Consider the following 24831-nt stretch of genomic DNA (forward strand, 5'->3'; position numbering starts at 1 on the left):
ACGTACCGTGTAAAAGTTCATATCTATTCGTAATTATTTGTAGACTTACCTATTCATACCTTTTTGTCTAATATATACCACGTATGGACTAACTCACAATTTAGAAAACGATGTTAAGAGGTTTAAAGATACCACAACCCAAGTAATTTGATTGTGGTTGACAGTCTTTCGTAGAAGTTTCTATTCAATCCATGGTGGAGTGTACATACGATTCGGCCTGGCCGTATATACTTGTTATAATTTAAAAATGCTACAGTAACGAATTTTTAAGGAACATTTTCCTTAGTTCAAAGACATGTGACTTTAACAGAGGGACTCAAGTTTCAAACATTTGCGTCCTAAATTTAGTAAAACAAATATTTGAAGCAAGGATTATTTAATTTAAAATTTCATTATTTTTTAAGAAATCTGTCCTTAATATTGTGTAAAATTCGCATCTTAAAATTAAGCTTGCGTACTCTTTAATATAACTTTAATATTTTTTTCAGTGTACGGTGGAAGGTATAAAAATCTCTTAGTTGTAAAAAATAAAAAAAAGGTGCAGCGTAATTTTTCCATTTTGCTATGGTATGTATCCCTGGCATGTTATTATCTTCTCTCTGGGTATTTACGATTGCTTCTTCAAAAAAAAAAAATCTCTATATTGCCATACATTTACAAATGTCACTTACCGTCATAACCAGCAATGGTATAACATACAATAGCCCAAAATTGATCATGTCCAATAATTTTGAATTGAACATTTTTCTATCCAAGACACAGATAACTTCCTCTTGGCCACCTTCATCATAGACATTTATGACAGTTTTACTAAAAACGAATTTCGGTGTTGAATAGACAGCGGATGTTATCCAAACGGTCAGTATAACCATCTAAAAATATGAAAAGGAAGGAAATGAGAGAAAAAACTGAATAAATAGAATTTTTCATACTTCGTTTTTTTGTTTTTTTGGGAGGAGGGGATTCATTTTTAAGAGAGATGTGAGTATTTATGTGTGTGTGTGCCAATGGGGTTCTTTGTAATGGTAAATGTTCAATTTTATTCATTCATTTGGAAACAGTTGTCACACATATTTCTTCTTTTGATAGGAGTTTTTTGTTGTTGCATTTTTTAAATTGGAATGCTGTCAAAATGTATTGGCTACCCACCTATGCGTTATGTAAATGCATATAGTTTTCCGGTAAGGTGTGGTACAATAGGATTGGTCGCATTTTACATGTGGTCCTACCGAATAAAAAAGGATCGACAAAAATGTTATAGAAATTTTCTATTTGACTCTCGCATTTTTAAACGATTGTATAAAAATTTATCAACTTTATATTGGCTTCTTTAAAGGTAGAACATCAACCATTTAAAAATCCATTGAGCTAAGTTTTTTAAGGCAGGTCTTTGGAAAAGACGATACTGCAGTATTTTGGAATTTTTATAACATGCACTACACTGTGGAACATTGTATTATATGTTAGTGCATATGTTTGCAACACCCAGAAGGGGGGCGAGATAGACACATTGTGTCTTTGGCAAAAATGCTCAGGATGGACCCCTGAGTCGATCCAGACATGTCCTTCTGCCTGTGAGCACATTTTTGTGATCAAAATGTAATCGCTATTTTAGTCTAATCAACTTCAAATTGAATAAAATTATCTACTTTGGGTCAGAATAGAAGCCTATTGATTTTGAAACAAATCGGTACAAATAGTTCCCATATATATCTTTCACCTGATCTACACTCATATGACCACATGAGTCAAAATTTTACTCCGAATTAAATGAAACTTTACTTAGCATATGAAGAAAAAAAGCTGAGAAAGCGAAAAATTAAAATTTGCTTCCTAGAAGCAAGTACACAAAACCTAAATTTAAAAGAGGATTGTGTCTTAAAAGTATTCTTACTTGTATTCTCCGCTTCTTTGGCTCGGAATCAATACCAAATTTTTTTAAGTATAGACAAAATCTTTGGAACCTAGTATGCTTTTTTTTTGTGTACATAAGCTTCGATCTGGCCGAACTTACGGCCGTATATACTTCTTTTCTTTCAGATTTAAATCTCATTCATTTTGAAATACATACACCCTATTGCACTAGTACCCTCCTTTGTCTTTTACGCTTAAATTCTTTTTATCTATTTTCAGCCAATTCACGTACTTTCAATTGGTTGCCAAAAAACAATATCCGGTTCATTCATGCGATTCGTCACCACTCCGATGCTATCAGCACTGTGATCAACAATGAAATTGGTTGGAGATTACTTGGTGAGCAAGAAAGTTTTCTTTGATTTGCATTTTTTATGAGGAAATATTAAAATAACCAGTAAGGATAGTCTAAAGCCGGGTGGGGGCGACTATATTAACATATACCCTTCACCACTTTGTACACCAAAATTTGTGTTACCAACTCAACTCCTTCAAATTTGTTGGGAGTTATTATGAAGGTTTATATTCTCATATACAAATATTTACATATTAACCGATTTGGAGATAATGTTTTGTACTTCTACAAAATCTCTAGAATTAAAATTTAAATCGGCTAATGCACTGGGATGAAACGCACTGTTAGTAAATCATCACAGAATTTTGTGTAAAATGTGGGTATTTTGGCCATATTTGTATAAACTGGAAGAAAAGATATATGTAGGCGTTATCTAAAATCTGAACAAATTAGATCAAGATGACACACTTAAATAGCATATTAAATATATTCACTGTGGAAACTATCGAGTCAATTGGAGGAAACTCCCATTGATAATGGGTCTAAAATATGAGACATGCTACCATATTTCCCCAACTCTGGCGTACATATATATGGGAGGTGTATCTAAATCTGAACCGATTCAACGAAATTTGGCATGCATAGTTAGAATAATAATTCTGCTATCTCTGCAAATTTTGCACGTAAATGGGAGAATAAATTTGGCCTCCGTGGTCCTATGAGTATAAATCGGCCAAAAGTTATATCTAAATTTGAACCGATTTCAACCAAATTTGGCACACTTAATTGTACTATTAAATATACTCCTTGTGCAAAATTTGAAGCAAATAAGGGCAAAACTCTTGCTTTAGAGACGATATAAGCGCAAATCGGACGAAAGATATATATGGGAGCTATATCTAAATCTGAACCGATTTGGCTGAACCGATCTACATATATTACGAGAGAGCCAAAATATTTGGCTGTACGAAATTTTAGGACAATATGTCCATAAATACGTCAATTATGACCAGATAAATATATATGTAAATATATATGGTAGCTACCTGCGCTTTTCTGTTTTTTGTATTTTATAACCCAGCAAAAAAAGAGCTTCCAAAAAAGTAGTTTGGATCCCCAATCCGTGATCCGGAAGTAGTGCAAACTTGGATCATCTCCAATGAATTTTACATGGGCTTGTCATAGGACGGAAGTACTCCCTTTTTGGATCCTTTGCATTGCTTTAGAAGTTGTGCCCTGGAAGTTAATTTGAATGAAGAAATTTAAAAAGCGAAAAAAAACAAATTTTTTTCAACCAATTTCACTTTTTTAGTTTTTTTTTTATTAGTTTTCTATTTTTTTTTGTAAAATTTAATTGTCCAAAATTTACACTTAAAATAGCCTGATTGCGTTCTTTGTAATACTTGTCCACAAGGACAGCATCAGAAGTAGAAAAAAATCATTGGGGGATCCCAAGATTCGCTTTAGAAGAAATGTTTGTGCACTTGTCTAAAAGGACTGCATCGGAAGTGGAAATAAATCATTGGGGGATCCCACTATGCGCTTTAGAAGAAATGTTTGTGGACTTGTCCAAAAGAACTGCATCGGAAGTTGAAAAAACTCGATGGGGGATTCTGGGATGGGCTTTAAAAGAAATGTTTGTGGAACAACTTCCAATTTTTTTGCTGGGAAATTAAAATATATTTTCAATAAATAAATATATGGTAGCTACATCTAAATCTGAACCGATTTTTTCAAAATCAATAGGGCTTTTCTGTTTTTTGTATTTTATAAATTAAAATATATTTTCAATAAATAAATAAATAAATACATAAATAAATGAATAAATATATGGTAGCTACATCTAAATCTGAACCGATTTTTTTCAAAATTAATAGCGATTGTCTTTGAGCCAAAGTAAAAATTTGAGGACGATCGGAATTAAACTGCGAGCTGTACTTTGCACACAAAATTACATAAACAGACAGACGGACGGACGGACAGACAGATAGACAGACGGACGGACATCGCTAAATCGACTCAGAATTTAATTCTAAGCCGTTCGGTATACTAAAAGATGGCTATTCCTTCTTGGCATTACATACAAATGCACAAACTTATTATACCCTGTACCACAGCACTATGGGCAGAAATTGAAAATTTGCGGCAAAAATTATTTACAATCAATCTGGTATCTCCAAACATTGTATATCGATATTTCATATCAAAATCATATGTTCCCAACAAAAAGTTAGTCAATACCCCTTATTCCAGAGCGTTACTATTGAGGGGTCGAAATTGTAATTCCACTTGGAATACTATAGAATATACTTATATACACCCCGAGTAATAAAATTTACTTGTTTCAGTAAAAAAATCCTAAACTGAAAGCAGTTAGGAATAGTTCATTAACTAGAATAAGGCATGGCATTTTACTAATACTGTTTTCTTCGCTGGGTATAAGAATTTACTACTGAACAAGAAAATTTTATTCACTGATAACAAAGCATTCGCAAAAATAAACAAAAACCGAACTAAAATCAAGTTTCCTCAAATGTAGAAAGATTTCTTATAAAATGATAATCTGACTTCCTTTATTATAGAAAGCTTATCATACATACGAATAACACTCGGCATAGAAAAATATTTTAGTTCATTCGTACTAAGAAGTATTCAATCCTTTCAAAACTTAAGGAAACACACTTGTTAGAATATAGGAAAATTTCCTACATTTCTTTTATCTACCTGGAATCGATACCTGTCATCGATATGTTTGCCCGTGAGTGAAATAATACATTGTTAATGTCATTATTTATATATTTAGTTTTTACATGTATCCACTTTTATATAATATAAATAATTGTTTTCTTGTTGTATTAGTTAATGTGGATACTAATTCTCAAAACTGGTTTTTGTATTTATCTTTAGCCTCTCTCTCTATCTTTATCTTTAGTCTCTCTCTCTCTCTCTCTCTCTCTCTCTCTCTCTTTATATTTATCTTTACTCTCTCTCTCTCTCTCATTTGTTATATTCTCACAAACACATATACAAACACACACACTTTCTCTATTTTAGGTATTGTGGATCCAAACCAGGGATGGAAAATACAATTTTTAAGAAAGTACAAAAAAGGTATTTTTTGAGCGAAAAAGTATTTTTTACTTAATTTCAACAAAAAATCCATTGGAAAATTATAGTCGAGAGAAATTTTTTGTTTGTCAACTCCTTAATTTTAAATATTTTTTTTTAGTTTTATATCCGTTTACAAAGACTACCGTAGTAATGTAACCACGGTTGCCACAATTGGTAGAATTCTACTGTTTGTGGATTAGTAGAAGTCATGGTACTTCATAAATTTTTTTTAGATAAATAAAAATATATTTTTGACAAAATTTTCTTAGTAGAAATAAAAGTTTGACAAAATTTTCTATAGAAATAAAATTTTGGCAAAATTTTCTATAGAAATAAAATTTTGATAAAATTTTCTATAGAAATAAAATTTCGACAACATGTTCTATAGAAATAAAATTTTGTTAAAATTTTCTATAGAAATAAAATATTGATCAAATTTTCTATAGAAATAAAATTTTGACAAAATTTTCAATAGAAATAAAATTTTGACAAAATTTTCTACAGCAATAAAATTTTGACAAAATTTTCTATAGAAATAAAATTTTGGCAAAAAATGTTGAAAAAAAAACAACATAAAATTTTGACACAATTTTCAAAAGAAAACAAGTATATACTGCCCTCCACCATGGATTGCGTAGAAACATCTACTAAAGACTGTCATCCACAATCGAATTACTTGGGTTGCGGTAACACTTGCCGATGACAACGTATCTTAAAACTTCTTAACATCGTCTTCTAAATTGTAAGTTAGTCCATGCGGGGTATACATTAAACAAAGAAAGACCGATTATATATGTTATAATTCAGTTTGACAAAATTTTCTATACAAATAAAATTTTGACAAAATTTTCAATACAAATAAAATTTTGACACAACTTTCTACAGTAATAACATTTTCACAAAATTTTCTATAGAAATAAAATTTTTGTGGATTATTTTTTGGCGATTTGGACCGAATTTTTGTGTGATTGGTCATCGGCTATATATAACTATAGGCCGATATGGACCAATTTTTGCATGGCTGTTAGCGCCCCAAAACTAAGGCAATGTTCCAAATTTCAACCGAATCTAATGAATTTTGCTCCTCCAAGAGGTTCCGGAGGTCAAATCTGGGTATCGGTTTATATGGGGGCTATATATAATTATAGACCGATATGAACCAATTTTTGCATGGTTATTAGAGACCATATACTAACACCACGTACAAAATTTCAACCGGATCGGATAAATTTTGCTCCTCCAAGAGGCTCCGCAAGCCAAATCTGGGGGTCGGTTTATATGGGGGTCGGACATGCTTAGATCGACTCAGAATTTCACCACGACCGAGAATATATATACTTTATTTTCTGTAGAAATAAAATTTTGACAAAACTTTTTGAAGAAATAATATTTTTTTGGTAGGATTTTCTCCGTGAATGTAATGGTTTGCATCATATTAGTACGCGATCGATAACTTCTTATCTAGAAAGTGTTCGTGTGGAAGCATAATATAGAAACACATGTTTTTTTCGACTAAAACACTCTTGAAATTCAATAAAATCGTGTTTTTGACTATAACTTTTACTGTTTTATCTGTTTTGCCAAGTTTGTAAAAGAGTATTAGCAAATAAGTTTGTTAAAGACTTTCTCAAAATATTAAAATATTTTGTCAAAACTATTGTACCATAAATCCGATATCGACTCAAAAATGTCTAAACAAAAGGTACTAAATCATTCGCGGGGGTACTACGGTACTGAACAGGGTGAAAATGTATTGAAAAAAGTACTATAGTACTGCATTTTCCATCCCTGATCCAAACTCACTAAGGCTTGTTTAAAACTTTAGTTTGGCTCCACTCTCACCACTACATGTACATATTTTATTTTATCTTGTTATTTTAGTATTTAAGTTATTGACTAATGAATTAGGCTCTCAGTTTAAGTTTGGTGTTATTTGGAGAAGTTAAACCGCATAGTTACAAATAAATGAATTATAAAGCAAATATTTAAATAATTTTGTTTCATTTGGGAAACTAAAAATATAAGTGGCGCAGTCGGTTTACGGACTAAAAAAATGTGAAAATTTAAAACTATTTACGCAAGCAAGAACTTTAAAGCGTTCTTGTGAAAGAACTTAACATGGGAAAGTGATTTGTTTTCGCGTCATGTACATATAAACTAGATTAAAGACTCTAAATAGCAAGAGCTCTTAATAGTTCTTGTCGGAAAATTAACATGGAAAAGTGAATTTTGTTCGCGTCATGTGTATATATAAATTGAATTAAAGACTTCAAATTAGTGAAATCAAATCTTCACGTACTTTTGGTTGGAAAAATCAAAATTTAATAAGGATTGAATTAAAGACTTCAATTAAGTGAACTTAAATCTTCACATACTTTAAAAATTTAATATAAACAACGTTTTTGTTTAAAAAATTAAATCTAAATATAATATTTCAAAATTTGGCCTGAAAAAAAATAATTTCTTTAAATCGAAATTATAACATCAGAATATCAATTTAATTAAAGTGGATATGTATGACTGTACATTCTAGAATGCCTTGTTTTCTCCTAGTAGAACATCGATCCACCAAGTGTAACGGCAATCGCAAAAAAAACATTGTATTGAAAATTGACTAAGCAACAAGAACAGTGAAGAACGATTTTACGATCATAGTGGAAATGGCGCTTGGTTACTAACACATGCAACAATACCTTACTACACATCTTTACCCCACCACCACCGCCCATAACGTTGTATTTATGTTGAGTGGATATTGTGGATAGCAAAATCAACCCCCAACAACAGAACAACAACAATAGATAACTCCACTAAAAAAGTGAGATCTTTTTCTCTCTCAAAACATACGACTCAACATGTTAACATACAATGCATTTGACTTTCTGGTGGGCGCTCCGGAGTTTGACAGGTATATAGACGAGGTGCGACAGTACGCAGAAGCTTCAACAGTAACTCTCTTTGATTTAAGAATTAGGCATAAGATTATTGGTAATGCAAATATTGCTCTGTTGAATAATAATAACCCTGTAAAGTGGGATGCTATTAAGACTGTACTTAAGACTAACTTTACCATTAGCGAGAGTATAGAGAGCTTAGTAAATAAGATAAAAACAGCCGAGTTTAGAACTTCAGTTGAAAATTTTTATGAATATATGATAGGTTTGTTGACGAAATTAAATTTACGTGCTAACGTCGATGGGGACGAAAAATGGTACACATGCGAAAGTAATGAGAGAATGATTTTGAAAATATTTATCAACAAGCTACCAAGTGAGCCAAAGTTAATTTTGAAGGCAAGAAATCCATGTACGCTGTTAAAGGCAAAAGAGATTTTAGTTGAAACAGAATATTTTTATCGGGATTTTAAAGATGAGATCCTCAAGAATAAAAATAATTTTTTGGCTCTAAGTGGTAACGGTGGATCATCGGCATTTTACCAAAACTCGAGTACCATTCAGGACGGAAATATTACCAAATTTTCAGAGCATTTAGATGCAAATGACGGTCAGATTCCTACGGAGCTAGGAATTGATGGACACTCAATTTTTTCAGTTTACAGCCGAAGATCTCTTCCCTATATAATTGTAGGTACTAAGAGCAATCCTATTAAAATACTAATAGATTCGGGTGCATCGACTTCATTGATTAAGAAAGGTGTTTTTCACAAGACATTCCGCACAGTTCTTGAAAACCCCATTGTTTTAGATACGATAAATTCGAATTCAGTTGCGACGTCTAAAATTACTATTCCGCTATTTAAGGAATTCAATATACCCAATACTCGTATTGAGATGTTAGAATGTGATCTTTGTGGAGATTTCGACGGTATTTTAGGGTGTAATGTTTTAAGGCCACTACAGGCCACAATTGATTTTGAAAAAAATATATTGCACACATCTGTTGCCAACATACCCTTAGTATTTGATTGCAAACTACATGAGGATAATCAGGGCGAATCTAATTATGGAATCGATTGCAACAATGAAAAAACAGATCAATTCGCGGATTTTTTAAGTTGCGTTCACATAAAAGGTATTCAAAGAACAGAGGCCAATTATAACGAGATATTATCGGATCAAAATACAATTCATAGTGGACTTAGGAATTTTAATGATAGAATTCAATTAAGTAATTTGCCAATAAATATTTATAAAAACCAGATAGTGGTCGAAGATGGGAAAGAAAATAAGTATACTAAGAATGTTTTATATGGAAAGAAAAATAGGTTTATTATATCAATTAGGGGATACGATGAAGATACAGTTTTGAACATGCTCCAAGAGATTCTCCCAAAGAGTGGCAAGGTCGCTATTTTTTGCGATAATTTTAAAAATTTCGAGAATATTCAGGATAGTATTTTAAAATATTTTTCGAATACCTACGGTTTTATATGTGTTCTCAATTTCTGAAGGACATTTTTGACAAGGACTTATTATTAAATACGATAAACAAAAACCACTTACAGATGAATCATAGAGGAATACAGGATACGTATTTGGAATTAAAAGATATAATTTATTTTCCTAATTTAAAACTAGAAATCCAGAAATTTATCAATAACTGTGTTATTTGTAATCATTGTAATTTCGATAGAATAACAAATCACTATAAGATTGATTTTCCTGAATTTTTCAACAGAGAAATAGTGAAATCTCAAGGATTTAACAATATTAGGGGAAAACCAAGAAAAGAAATAAAAGGAAATATAAATGTAAAGGAAATATGTGAAAAGAATTTAATAGACGAAATAGATTTTAAATATGACAGAAAGATTAACAAGCGACATTTAAAGAAACCAAATGGTGTTAAAGACATTAAATTTGATAAAAAATTTACAAGACTTAGATACAAATCATATTGATTAATATTTAAAAATGTATTTCTATTTCTCTAGATTTTAAGTATATTATCATTCTCTTTAAAAACATTAAAAATAATTTCTGAATATACATATATTTTTTTTAGTTACCAGCAATTTTTGTAATATATGTATGTAAAATATTTGGACTACATTCCAGGTGTAATGTACAATCAAAGCGTGGGGGAGTGAAATAATACATTGTTAATGTCATTATTTATATATTTAGTTTTTACATGTATCCACTTTTATATAATATAAATAATAGTTTTCTTGTTGTATTAGTTAATGTGGATACTAATTCTCAAAACTGTTTTTTGTATTTATCTTTAGCCTCTCTCTCTATCTTTATCTTTAGTCTCTCTCTCTCTCTCTTTATATTTATCTTTACTCTCTCTCTCTCTCTCATTTGTTATATTCTCACAAACACATATACAAACACACACACTTTCTCTATTTTAGGTATTGTGGATCCAAACTCACTAAGGCTTGTTTAAAACTTTAGTTTGGCTCCACTCTCACCACTACATGTACATATTTTATTTTATCTTGTTATTTTAGTATTTAAGTTATTGACTAATGAATTAGGCTCTCAGTTTAAGTTTGGTGTTATTTGGAGAAGTTAAACCGCATAGTTACAAATAAATGAATTATAAAGCAAATATTTAAATAATTTTGTTTCATTTGGGAAACTAAAAATATAAGTCGTGGGTTGTTTTTATACCCTGCGCCACACTGTGGAACAGGGTATTATAAGTTAGTGCATATGTTTGTAACACCCAGAAGGAGACGAGATAGACACATGGTGTCTTTGGCAATAATGCTCAGGGTGGGTCCCTGAGTCGATATAACCATGTCCGTCTGTCCGTCCGTCCGTCTGTCTGTGAATACATTTTTGTGATCAAAGTCTAGGTCGCAATTTAAGTCCAATCGCGTTTAAATTTGGCACATGTTCCTAATTTGGGTCAGAATAGAACCCTATTGATTTTGGAAGAAATCGGTTCAGATTTAGATATAGCTCCCATATATACCTTTCGCCCGATATGGACTTATATGGCCCCAGAAGCCAAAGTTTTATACCGATTTGCTTGAAATTTTGCACTAGGAGTAAAATTTGTAATATAGTAATGTGTGCAAAATTTGATTGAAATCGGTTCAGATTTAGATATAGCTTCCATATATATCTGTCGCCCGATATGGAGTTATATGGTCTCAAAAGCCAGAGGTTTGCCCTGGCTTACTTCAAATTTTGCACAAGCGGTACTTTTAACGATACTATTGTATGTGCCAAATATGGTCAAAATCGATTCAGATTTAGATATAGCTCCCATATATATCTTTCGTCCGATTTGAACTTATATGGCCTCAAAAGCCAGAGTTTTGCCGTGATTTGGTTCAATTTTTGCACAAGGAGTACGTTTAATAGTATCGGTAAGTGTACCAAAATTGGTTGCGCCACACTGTGGAACAGGGTATTATAAGTTAGTGCATATGTTTGTAACACCCAGAAGGAGACGAGATAGACACATGGTGTCTTTGGCAATAATGCTCAGGGTGGGACCCTGAGTCGATATAACCATGTCCGTCTGTCCGTCCGTCCGTCTGTCTGTGAACACATTTTTGTGATCAAAGTCTAGGTCGCAATTTAAGGCCAATCGCCTTCAAATTTGGCACATGTTCCTAATTTGGGTCAGAATAGAACCCTATTGATTTTGGAAGAAATCGGTTCAGATTTAGAAATAGCTCCCATATACATCTTTCGCCCGATATGCACTTATATGGACCCAGCAGCCAGAGTTTTATACCGATTTGCTTGAAATTTTGTACAAACATAACACTTAGTCGTACTTAGTCAATTTGGTTGAAATCGGTTCAGATTTAGATATAGCTCCCATATATATCTTTCGCCCGAAATGGACTTATATGGCCCCAGAAGCCAGATTTTTTGCCGAATTTTGATGAAATTTTGCACTAGGAGTACAATTAGTAGTACAGTTAAGTGTGCAAAATTTGATTGAAATCGGTTCAGAGTTAGATATAGCTCCCATATATATCTTTCGCCCGATATGGACTAATATGGTCGTAAAAGCCAGAGTTTTGGCCCAATTTGGTTGACATTTTGCACAGGGAGTAGGTTTAGCATTGTTGCTATGCGTGCCAAATTTGGTTGCACTCGATTCAGATTTAGATATAGCTCCCATATATATCTTTCGCCCGATATGCACTTATATGGACCCAGAAGCCAGAGTTTTATCCCGATTAGCTTGAAATTTTGCACAAGAAGTACAATTGGTAGTATAGTCATGTGTGCTAAATTTGATTGAAATCGGTTCATATTTAGATATAGCTTCCATATATATTTTTCGCCCGATATGAACTTATATGGCCCCAGAAGCCAGAGTTTTGGCCCAATTTGGTTGAAAGTTTGCACAAGGAGTACAATTCGATATAGCTCCCATATATGCTTTTCTGATTTCGACAAAAATTATCAAAATACCAACATTTTCCTTGTTAAATCGCCACTGCTTAGACGAAAAGTTGTCAAAATGACTCTAATTTTCCTAAACTTCTAATACATATATATCGAGTGATAAATCATAAATAAACTTTTGCGAAGTTTCCTTAAAATTGCTTCAGATTTAAATGTTTCCCATATTTTTTTACTAAAATTGTGTTCCACCCTAGTGCATTAGCCAACTTAAATTTTGAGTCTATAGATTCTGTAAAAGTCTATGAAATTCTGTCCAAATCGAGTGATATTTAAATGTATGTATTTGGGACAAACCTTTATATACAGCATCCAACACATTTGACGGATGTGATATGGTATCGAAAATTTAGATCTACAAAGTGGTGCAGGGTATAATATAGTAGGCCCCGCCCGACTTTAGACTTTCCTTACTTGTTTTGTTTATATTTGTAGGTATTGTAAAAATTGGACAAAATTGTTAGGCAGTAATTTATTCAAAGTGAAAGGTACTAGAAGAAGAAAAAAATGTGTTTTAATATTTCAAGGCCAGTCGATGCTGTTGATTCTAAATAAATATATTTAATATATTAATAAAACATGTCTTTTATTGAAGAAAAAATGCTTATATAAATACATAAAATTGTATTTAAAAACGAAGGTAAGCAGTTCTAATTTTGAAGTAAAAGGTTTACCACAAATATGTAAGATTTGTCCAAATGAAGGGAAAAAGTTCAATAAAATCATTCCATATATGAATTTCATTCTGTAGTATAGTGGTACATAAATATAGGAAAATGTTAACTAATATATAAAATGCGTTCTACCGTGGTGCAATGGTTACCATGCCCGCCTTGCATACACAAGGTCGTGGGTTCGATTCCTGCTTCGACCGAACATCAAAAAGTTTTTCAGAGGTGGATTATCCCACCTCAGTAATGCTGGTGACATTTCTGAGGGTTTCAAAGCTTCTCTAAGTGGTTTCACTGCAATGTGGAACGCCGTTCGGACTCGGCTATAAAAAGGAGGTCCCTTGTCATTGAGCTTAACATGGAATCGGGCAGCACTCAGTGATAAGAGAGAAGTTCACCAATGTGGTATCACAATCGACTGAATAGTCTAAGTGAGCCTGATACATCGGGCTGCCACCTAACCTAACCTAATTTCTACGAAAATCACATCGTTCAATCAAATAAAAATGTCTTTGGCGCCATACGAAGTTCAACTTTCTTCACAATGAGTTTATTTTAACTTAAATAAGGGGTCACTTTTTTCTGGGTGTATGGAATTTAATTTATACTTGCTTATTTTCCTTATTAAGAAATCGCCTTATCCCCAGAACTTGATGTAAATAGTAAAAACCAGTTGTCATTTTATTAAATTGATTTTATTAATTAAGATTAAACAAGTATATATGGCCGCACGTTCGGCCAGGCCGAATCTTATGTATCCTCCACCATGGATTGCATAGAAACTTGTACTAAATATATATATATATATATATATATATATATATATATATATATATATATATATATATATATATATATATATATATATATATATATATATATATATATATATATATATATATATATATATATATATATATATATATATATATATATATATATATATATATATATATATATATATATATATATATATATATATATATATATATATATATATATATATATATATATATATATATATATATATATATATGGGTATAAAAAGAAGTGGCTTTCGCACTTCTTTTTATACCCACCACCATAGAATGGTGACGGGGGTATAATAAGTGTGTCATTCCGTTTGTAACACATCGAAATATCGATTTCCGACTATATAAGGTATATATTCTTGATCAGGGAGAAAGTCTAAGACGATATAGCCATGTCCGTCCGTCTGTCCGTCTGTCTGGCTGTCTGTCTGTTGTAATCACGCTACAGTCTTCAATAATAAAGCAATCGTGCTGAAATTTCGTAGAAACTCGTCTTTTGTGTGCAGGCAGGTCAAGTTCGAAGATGGGTTATATCGGTCCAAGTTTTGATATAGTCCCCATATAAACCGACCTCCCGATTTGGGGTCTTGGGCTTATAAAAACCTTAGTTTCTATCCAATTTGCCTGAAATTGGAAATCTAGAGGTATTTTATGACCAGAAAGAGGTGTGCCAAAAATGGTGAGTATCGGTTCATGTTTTGGTACAGCCCCCATGTAGACCGATCTCCCGATTATATTTCTAGGCCTTCTAGAATCGATAGTTTCTATCCAATTCGCCTGAAATTAGAAATCTAGAGGTATTTTAGCACCATAAAGAGGTGTGCCAAAAATGGTGACTATCGGTTGATGTTTAGGTATAGCCCCCATATAGACCGATTTCCCGATTTTACTTCTTGGGCTTCTAGAATCCGTAGTTATTATCCAATTTGGTTTAAATTTGAAATCTAGAGTTATTTTAGGACCATAACGAGGTGTGCTAAAATGGTGAGTATCGGTCGAGGTTTTGGTATATCCCCCATATAAACTGATCTCCCGATTCGGGGTCTTGGGCTTATAGAATCCGTAATTTTTCTCCAATTTGCCTGTAATTAGAAATCTAGAGGTATATTAGAACAATAAAGAGGTGTGCCGAAAATGGTGAGTATCAGTCCATGTTTTGGTATAGCCCCCATATAGACCGATCTCCAGTTTCTACTTCTTGGGCGTCTAAAATCTGTAGTTTTTATCCCATTTGCCTGAAATTAGAAATCTAGAGGTATTTTAAAACCCTAAAGAGGTGTGCTGAAAATGATGAGTATCGGACCCTGTTTTTATATAGCCTCCATATAGACCGATCTCCAGATTTTATTCTTGTAGTTTTTATCCAACTTGCGTCAAATTGGAAATCTAGTGGTATTTTAGAACCATAAAAAGGTATGCCGAAAATGGTAAGTATAGCTCCATGTTTTGATATAGCCATCAGATAGACCAATCTCCCGATATTACTTTTTGGGCTTCTAGAAACCGTAATTGTTGTCCACTTTGCCTGAAATCGAAAATCTGAAGGTTTTTAGGAATACAAATAGGTGTGCAAGAAATGATTTTATTTCTTAGGCTTCTAGAATCCGTAGTTTTTATCCAATTTGCCTGAAATGAGAAATCTACAGGTATTTTAGGACCTTAAATATGAGAGTCGAAAATGGCGTGTATTGGTCCATGTTTTAGTTTATCTCCCAAATAGACCGATCACCCGATTTTATTTCTTGGGCTTTTAGAAACTATAGTTTTTATCAAATTTGCATGAAATTTTAAATCTAGAAGTATTTTAGGAACATAAAGAGGTGTGCCGAAAATGGTGAATATCGGTCCATGTGCACTGATAATGAAAATTTCTTGAAACTGAATTATAGTTTCCAGATTTTACTTCTGGTAATCATTTGAATAATGGGGTAAAAATCTACAGATATTAGATTTTAAATCAAGGCGTTATTTCATTGTCATTTCATTTTCTTGCACACGATGTTTTAGATTCCTCTAAGACTCAAACAAATATGGTTCTTTTAAATCCATAATCTGATCTACTTTTCATAGGTAAAATCTTTGAATTTATCTTCGGGAAGTGTACTGATTGAACTGATCTGCTTGTCACCAAATCCACCTGAAATTTTCACAGGAAACTATAATATTTGATTCATGGTGGTGGGTATTTAAGATTCGGCCCGGCCGAACTTACTGCTTTATATACTTGTTAATATAACTATTTGTGTTTAAATTAATTTGCTTAATTCTTCGTCGATTTTTCTAGAAAAACTACATTTATTTTAGTATGGGCAAGTATGGGCAGAAAAACTTTATAGTACGTAAAAGTATACTTTCTCACGAACAATAGCAAGCAAAGATTTGCATTAACAATCGTTAACAAATCTAGTTCTATTCCTCGCAAATATAAATATGTACTAAATTTTTCACAAATAAACAGCACTATTGAAACCACAAATTTAAGTTCAAAAACAAAAATATTTTTTAAAGTATTTACAACATTTTGAACTACTAATCTTTCTCTTAGAATCCACATTTAAAAATTTTCTTTATACACTTTTATTGCGAAAAAAATCGAAATTTTTCCATTTTTGCTTTTCTTGAGTACACGCAACTTGTATAAATTTTGCTAAACATTGGCAGCTTTTTTCTCACGAACATGGTTGCCGTGTTTTAAATTAACTTTCGATTAGTACTTTCCAAGATGTTCTAAATTAATTTCAATTGGAACATCCAATAATTTTTCATTTTGAAAATTTTGGTGTTTTTCCGCTATTTTGCGATTTCCGGCCATAGTGCACATTAGTGGTGAAGGGTATAAAAATGAGCACATAAAACGTATATAAGATCGGTTAGTTAAAAAAAAATTATATACCTATCTTCAAGAAATGATAACAAATATGCAAAAGCAGAAACTGTTCATTTCTATTTGGCGAATTCATGATTAGTTTAAAAGTCCATTTTCGACTTTTCCATCCCTAATGATAAAAATACCATTCTCCACATTAGCAAAAGTCCCTTAGGATAAATTCATTTACAACGAATTAAAAGCTGTAATAAATTCCCATTACATATAGAAGGTCGCTCCGCATTTAAGCCAACAGTATGCAAAAGAAATGTGACCTTGCCATAAAATTTAAAACAAAAAAAACATCCGTTTTTAGTCAAAAGTTTGACCTCGTTTCCATTTACAATCAGACTAAAAAAGACAAATCCACAATATACAACGACAATAGGTAGAGACGTTTAGTCTGGTAGGAGTAAACGGAATTTAAAACGAAGTTTGTGGAAAACAAAAAAAAAAAAGAAAATGAAATGAAATAAACACTTTTGGCCTAACTTACATAGATATTTACAAATGCACTCCCACACATACACACACATCTATACATGCATATGTTGAACCTACTTTAGCATAGGTTGGTATTGTATCATGATTATATTCTATGTTCAATGGATGTTTGTTGATTTTGTTTTTTAGTTCATAGCATATAAGAGAGAATGAATATGCTAACATATTAACAAGGATGTATGAGTGTCCATGTGTGTGGGTTTGTATTTCCTGTATATACATTTGATATACATTTGGGAATACAGGATATTCATGTACGACGATTGTGTTATCAAAGCTTTCAAATGCTCAACATATTCTCTTTAATACACTTTGTTTAAGTTAGTATGTATGTGTCTGTGTGTATGTTTGTGAAAGTGTGTTTTGTGTGGTTCTGTGTGTATGTACCTATGTCACAACCACCGCAATAACAAGTATTGTATTTGACTAGATATGTATCATCATTTATATGCTTACATGTATGTAGGCATGTAGGCAACAGAGTACATTGGGGTATACCGAGTTCACAGTATGAAATACTAGCACATTGACACAACAAAAAAAAAAGATTTTTTTTCAACCATGATATTAATTGAATTGAATAAACAAGTAAGGAAAATTTAAAATCGGGCTGGACCTATACCTCTTTTTATACCCACAACCATAGAATAATGATGGGGGTATAATAAGTTTGTCAGCCCCGTTTCCGACTATATAAAGTATATATATTCTTGATCAGGGAGAAATTCTAAAACGATATAACAATGTCAGTATGTTAGGAGTAGAAATAATTGAAAACGTGGATTTCAATTCATTCTACTTCCTGTGCAAAATTTTAAGTGAATTGGAAATTTCTAAAATTTTGACAAAAATTTTCTATAGAAATAAAATTTAGACAAAATTTTCTATTGAAATATAATTTAGACAAAATTGTCTACAGAAATAAAACTTTGACAAAATTTTCTATAGAAATAAAATTTTGACAAAATTTTCTATACTCGTAGAAATAAAATTTTCTTTAGAAATACAATATTGACAAAATTTTTTATAGAAATATAATTTTGACAAAATTTTCTATAGAAATAAAATTTTGACAAATTTTTCTATAGAAATAACATTTTGACAAAGTTTTCTATAGAAATAAAATTTTGACAAAATTTTCTATAGAAATAAAATTTTGACCAAATTTTCTATAGAAATAAAATTTTGACAAAATTTTCTACTGAAATAAAATTTTGACAAAATTTTCTATAGAAATACAATTTTGACAAAATTTTCTGTAGAAATAAAATCTTGACAAAATTTTCTGTAGAAATAAAATTTTGACAAAATTTTCTGTAGAAATAAAATTTTGACAAAATTTTCTATAGAAATAAAACTTTGACAAAATTTTCTATAGGAATAAAATTTTGAAAAAATTGTCTATAGAAATAAAATTTGGGCAATATTTTCTATAGAAATAAAATTTTAAGAAAATTTTCTATAGAAATAAAATGTTGACAAAATTTTCAATAGAAATAAAATTTTGACAAAATTTTCTATAGAAATAAAATTTTGACAAAATTTTCTATAGAAATAAAATTTTGACAAAATTTTCTATAGAAATAAAATTTTGACAAAATTTTCTATAGAAATAAAATTTTGACAAAATTTTTTATAGAAATATAATTTTGACAAAATTTTCTATAGAAATAAAATTTTCTCAAAACTTTCTTTAGAAATAACATTTAAAAAAAAATTCTTTAGAATAAAATTTTGACAAAATTTCTTATAAAAATATTTTGCGCTGAGCTAATAAACTTAAATTTATGACAAGTGTTGCAACATCTTTTATCTGTAAAGAACATTTTAATCATCGTCAAAAGAAAACTTTCGTTCCTCGGGAAAGAAAACTCTTCTTTCAGTATAGACAAATTTTTCTATAGAAATAAAATTTTGACAAAATTTTCTACAGAAGTAAAATTTTGACAACATTTTCTCTAGAAATAGAATTTTGACAAAATTTTGGATAGAAATACAATTTTGACAAAATTTTCGATAGAAATAAAATTTTGACAAAATGTTCTATAAAAATAAAATTTTGACAAAATTTTCTATAGAAATAAAATTTTGACAAAATTTTCTACAGAAGTAAAATTTTGACAACATTTTCTCTAGAAATAGAATTTTGACAAAATTTTCGATAGAAATAAATTTTGACAAAATGTTCTATAAAAATAAAATTTTGACAAAATTTTCTATTGAAATAAAATTTTGACAAAATTTTCTATAGAAATAAAATTTTGATAAAATTTTCTACAAAAACAAAATTTTGACCAAATTTTCTAAAGAAATAAAATTTTGATAAAATTTTCTATAGAAATAAAATTTTGACAAAATTTTTGATAGAAATAAAATTCTCTATGGAAAAATTTTTGGATAGAAATACAATTTTGACAAAATTTTCGATAGAAATAAAATTTTGACAAAATGTTCTATAAAAATAAAATTTTGACACATTTTTCTATAGAAATAAAATTTTGACAAAATTTTCTACAGACGTAAAATTTTGACAACATTTTCTTTAGAAATAGAATTTTGACAAAATTTTGGATAGAAATACAATTTTGACAAAATTTTCGATAGAAATAAAATTTTGACAAAATGTTCTATAAAAATAAAATTTTGACAAAATTTTCTATTGAAATAAAATTTTGACAAAATTTTCTATAGAAATAAAATTTTGACAGAATTTTCTATAGAAATAAAATTTTGATAAAATTTTCTACAAAAACAAAATTTTGACCAAATTTTCTAAAGAAATAAAATTTTGATAAAATTTTCTATAGAAATAAAATTTTGATAAAATTTTCTATAGAAATAAAATTTTGACAAAATTTTTGATAGAAATAAAATTTTCTATGGAAATAAAATTTTGACAAAATTTTCTATAGAAATAAAATTTTGACAAAATTTTCTATAGAAATAAAATTTTGACAAAATTTTCTATAGAAATAAAATTTTGACAAAATTTTCTACAAAAACAAAATTTTGACCAAATTTTCTAAAGAAATAAAATTTTGATAAAATTTTCTATAGAAATAAAATTTTGACAAAATTTTCTACAAAAACAAAATTTTGACCAAATTTTCTAAAGAAATAAAATATTGACAAAATTTTCTATATGAATAAAATTTTCTCAAAATATTCTATAGAAATAACATTTTGACAAAGTTTTCTATAGAAATAAAATTTGACAAAATTTTTGATAGAAATAAAATTTTTTACAAAATTTTCTATGGAAATAAAATTTTGACAAAATTTTCTATAGAAATAAAATTTTGACAAAATTTTCTATAGAAATAAAATTTTGACAAAATTTTCTACAAAAACAAAATTTTTTACAAAATTTTCTATGGAAATAAAATTTTGATAAAATTTCTATAGAAATAAAATTTTGACAAAATTTTCTACAAAAACAAAATTTTGACCAAATTTTCTGAAGAAATAAAATATTGACAAAATTTTCTCAAAATTTTCTATAGAAATAAAATTTTGTCAAAATTTTCTATAGAAATAAAATTGTGATAAAATTTTCTATAGAAATAAAATTTTGACAAAACTTTCTATAGAATTAAAATGTTGACAAAATTTTCTATAGGAAGGAATAAAATTTTCTCAAAATTTTCTACAAAAACAAATTTTTTGACAAAATATTCTATAGAAATAAAATTTTGTCAAAATTTTCTATAGAAATAGAATTTTGACAAAATTTTCTATAGAAATAAAATTTTGACAAAATTTTCTATTGAAATAAAACTTTGACAAAATTTTCTACAGAAATAAAATTTTGACAAAATTTTCTATAGAAATAAAATTTTAACAAAATTTTCTATAGAAATAAAATTTTGACAAAATTTTCTATAGAAATAAAATTTTGTTGTTATTTTTTTATTTCAGCTTAAAACCATACATTGACTAAACTACAAGAGTAGCTTAACCAACAGAGGAAAAGAATGTTTGTCAAATTTATTTGGGCAAAGCCCTATAGACTGCAAGATGGTTGGATGGACGCACGTTTCGAAATTACCACATTCCTCATCAGCATCCTCTACTTGCAGCAAAACTATCAACCAATTATCAGAATAAATTCAGGCAGTTTATTAAACCCAACAAAAACCACACTTGAACCCTCCGAAAAAAGGTTTTACATTGATAGCCGGCTTATGCCGAAATAAATTCGAAACAAACATATCTCTTTTCCTATGCCACTGTCAAATCATCGATTTGAATTCACATGGCTGGGTTTATTTTGAGCGTGCCTCCTCTTCTTTTTCCATTTGTTTTGTTTTGTTATTGTTGGTTTTGTTCTTTAAGCATTGTTGTTATTTTTTTATTTCAGCTTAAAACCATACATTGACTAAACTACAAGAGTAGCTTAACCAACAGAGGAAAAGAATGTTTGTCAAATTTATTTGGGCAAAGCCCTATAGACTGCAAGATGGTTGGATGGACGCACGTTTCGAAATTACCACATTCCTCATCAGCATCCTCTACTTGCAGCAAAACTATCAACCAATTATCAGAATAAATTCAGGCAGTTTATTAAACCCAACAAAAACCACACTTGAACCCTCCGAAAAAAGGTTTTACATTGATAGCCGGCTTATGCCGAAATAAATTCGAAACAAACATATCTCTTTTCCTATGCCACTGTCAAATCATCGATTTGAATTCACATGGCTGGGTTTATTTTGAGCGTGCCTCCTCTTCTTTTTCCATTTGTTTTGTTTTGTTATTGTTGGTTTTGTTCTTTAAGCATTGTTGTTATTTTTTTATTTCAGCTTAAAAACCATACATTGACTAAACTACAAGAGTAGCTTAACCAACAGAGGAAAAGAATGTTTGTCAAATTTATTTGGGCAAAGCCCTATAGACTGCAAGATGGTTGGATGGACGCACGTTTCGAAATTACCACATTCCTCATCAGCATCCTCTACTTGCAGCAAAACTATTTGACAAAATTTTTTATAGAAATAAAATTTTGACAAAATTTTCTATAGAAATAAAATTTTGACAAAATTTTTGATAGAAATAAAATTTTACAAAATTTTCTACAGAAATAAAATTTTCACAAAATTTTCTGTAGAAGTAAAATTTTGACAAAATTTTCTATAGAAATAAAATTTTGACAAAATTTTCTATAGAAATAAAATTTTGACAAAATTTTCTATAGAAATAAAATTTTGACAAAACTTTCTATAAAAATAAATTTTTGACAAAATTTTCTATAGAAATAAAATTTTCTCAAAATTTTCTTTACAAACAAAATTTTGACAAAATTTCTTATAAACATTTTTTGCGTTGAGCTAATAAACTTAAATTTATGACATCTTTAAAAGAACACTTTCGTTCCTCGGGAAAGAAAACTCTTCTTTGAGTATAGTAGAGGAAACGGTGATAATAATCTATATTTCAATTTACATACCAAAATGTATCTCGAACCATCCTAATATACCTATGTATGTATATGTAATATACTCTATTTAGTAACTTTAGCATTTACAACAATAAACTGTTGTGTATGTGAATTCATGTGAAATTGTTTTCATCCTAGTGCTTTTGGCATTTCCACCCCCGCTCCTTCTCGCCATAATGTCCCTGACATCGATGGAAACTTCCAACTCTGTCACCCACTGATGTGAATTTATTTTATAGAGAGAAATTGCTGCTTCTAAAAAAACTGATTGCCTGGTAAACAATTTATTTTAAAAACAAAGTTTTCCTACAATATTTCTACCTAAAAATTTAAATAATAATAACAATAATTTATTTAATATATTTTATTGTATAAACATATAAAAATATTGTATTTTGATTTGTTTTCTGTGGGTTTTTTGCAAAGTGGATAGTTTTATTACAACTTTTTATTACTACAATTTTATTATTTTATAAAATACCGAACAACAAAATTTCAAATATATAAAACGAACATACATGCATATTGAGAGAGACCATCACAGTGGGTAAGTACAGAAAAGAGGTAAAATAGTTTTAGTATTGCACATTGGTACAAAATGAGAATAACTAAAAAGTTACAATGCCCACACATTATGCACGGGTATGAATATTGCAAAGGTTCTCCGATTTAGATAAAATTCGTAGATTGACATCTAGACAAAGGTCCTCTACTCTACTGGACAATAGTTGGTCGGAGAAGGGCGGCTCTCCTCTTTGTCCGACTCTTTTTTAAGTATAGTAAAAAAAATAATTTTTTATGAGGAAGATCGGCTGATATAAACACCAATTATGACCAGATCGGTAAAAAATATATATGGCATCTATATCTAAATCTGAACCGATTTTTTTCAAAATCAATAGGGATCGTCTTTGAGCCGAAACAGGACCCTATACCAAATTTTAGGACAATCGGACTAAAACTGCGAGCTGTACTTTGCACACAAAAATACATCAACAGACAGACAGACGGACAGACAGACAGACAGACGGACATCGCTAAATCGACTCATAATTTAATTCTAAGCCGATCCGTACACCAAAAGGTTGGTTATGGTTACTCCTTCTTGCCGTTACATACAAATGCACAAACTTATTATACCCTGTACCACAGTAGTGGTGAAGGGTAAAAAATGTGTTTTTCTTTGTTAGACCGGGGACTTATCAGCCAAACTGTTAAGTCATTTTTTTTGTTGTTTTTGTGAAAAATGTTATTGGAAAAAGTTTGTTTACATTTAGTCAGAGTCTTCTTCGACTCTGATATATAAAGTAAAACAATATTTAATTAGAAAATAACGACGTAGGAAAATCTCGTAGTGTGACATTTACGTATTTTCAGTTTACTTTAACCATTTATTGAATCGCGTTGGAGTAATAATTGTTGTGATGCATAAAGAGTACTTAATTAAAATAGAGCACTTTTGCGTGCTCTTTTGGCCTATCTTGTTTTAAGAGCACATTTTGTAAAAAAGAGCACATGTGCTCTTTAAAAGAGCACGTCTGGCATCTCTAAAAGTGCCAGACACAGCGGGTGAGTACAATGAACTGTGATACTATTAACCAAAGTGTTTTGTGACCCCGCTGGATTCGATCATAGTATGGAAGTGGACATAGAATCGGTTCGTAAAGTGAATACGCGTCAAAAAAGTTTTATCAAAATCAAGTGTATTGTCGTATGCCACTTGCCTTGATCGCGTTATGTACTTTTTTAGCAAAACCAAGCGTGTTGTCGTATGCCACTCGCCGTAATCGCGCTATATACATTTTATTATAGCATGTGTAGAGAATGAAGCCGCCGATTTTAGCCGTCGCCGACCCGTTTTTAACAGTCGACGCC

The 24831-nt window shown here is 30.2% G+C and overlaps 1 protein-coding gene across 1 annotated transcript in view; it reads right to left on the reverse strand.

The window, feature by feature from the left end:
* Nucleotides 1-24831, reverse strand: part of TrissinR (Trissin receptor) — a 160881-nt gene that overhangs the window by 66969 nt on the left and 69081 nt on the right. Inside the window, exon 4 of the mRNA XM_075293908.1 lies at nucleotides 672-872. Within this exon, the coding sequence (XP_075150023.1) occupies nucleotides 672-872 (201 nt within the window). The remainder of the gene's footprint in view (nucleotides 1-671; nucleotides 873-24831) is intronic.

This window comes from Haematobia irritans, chromosome 2, assembly GCF_050003625.1.
Source record: "Haematobia irritans isolate KBUSLIRL chromosome 2, ASM5000362v1, whole genome shotgun sequence".
Taxonomy (NCBI): domain Eukaryota; kingdom Metazoa; phylum Arthropoda; class Insecta; order Diptera; family Muscidae; genus Haematobia; species Haematobia irritans.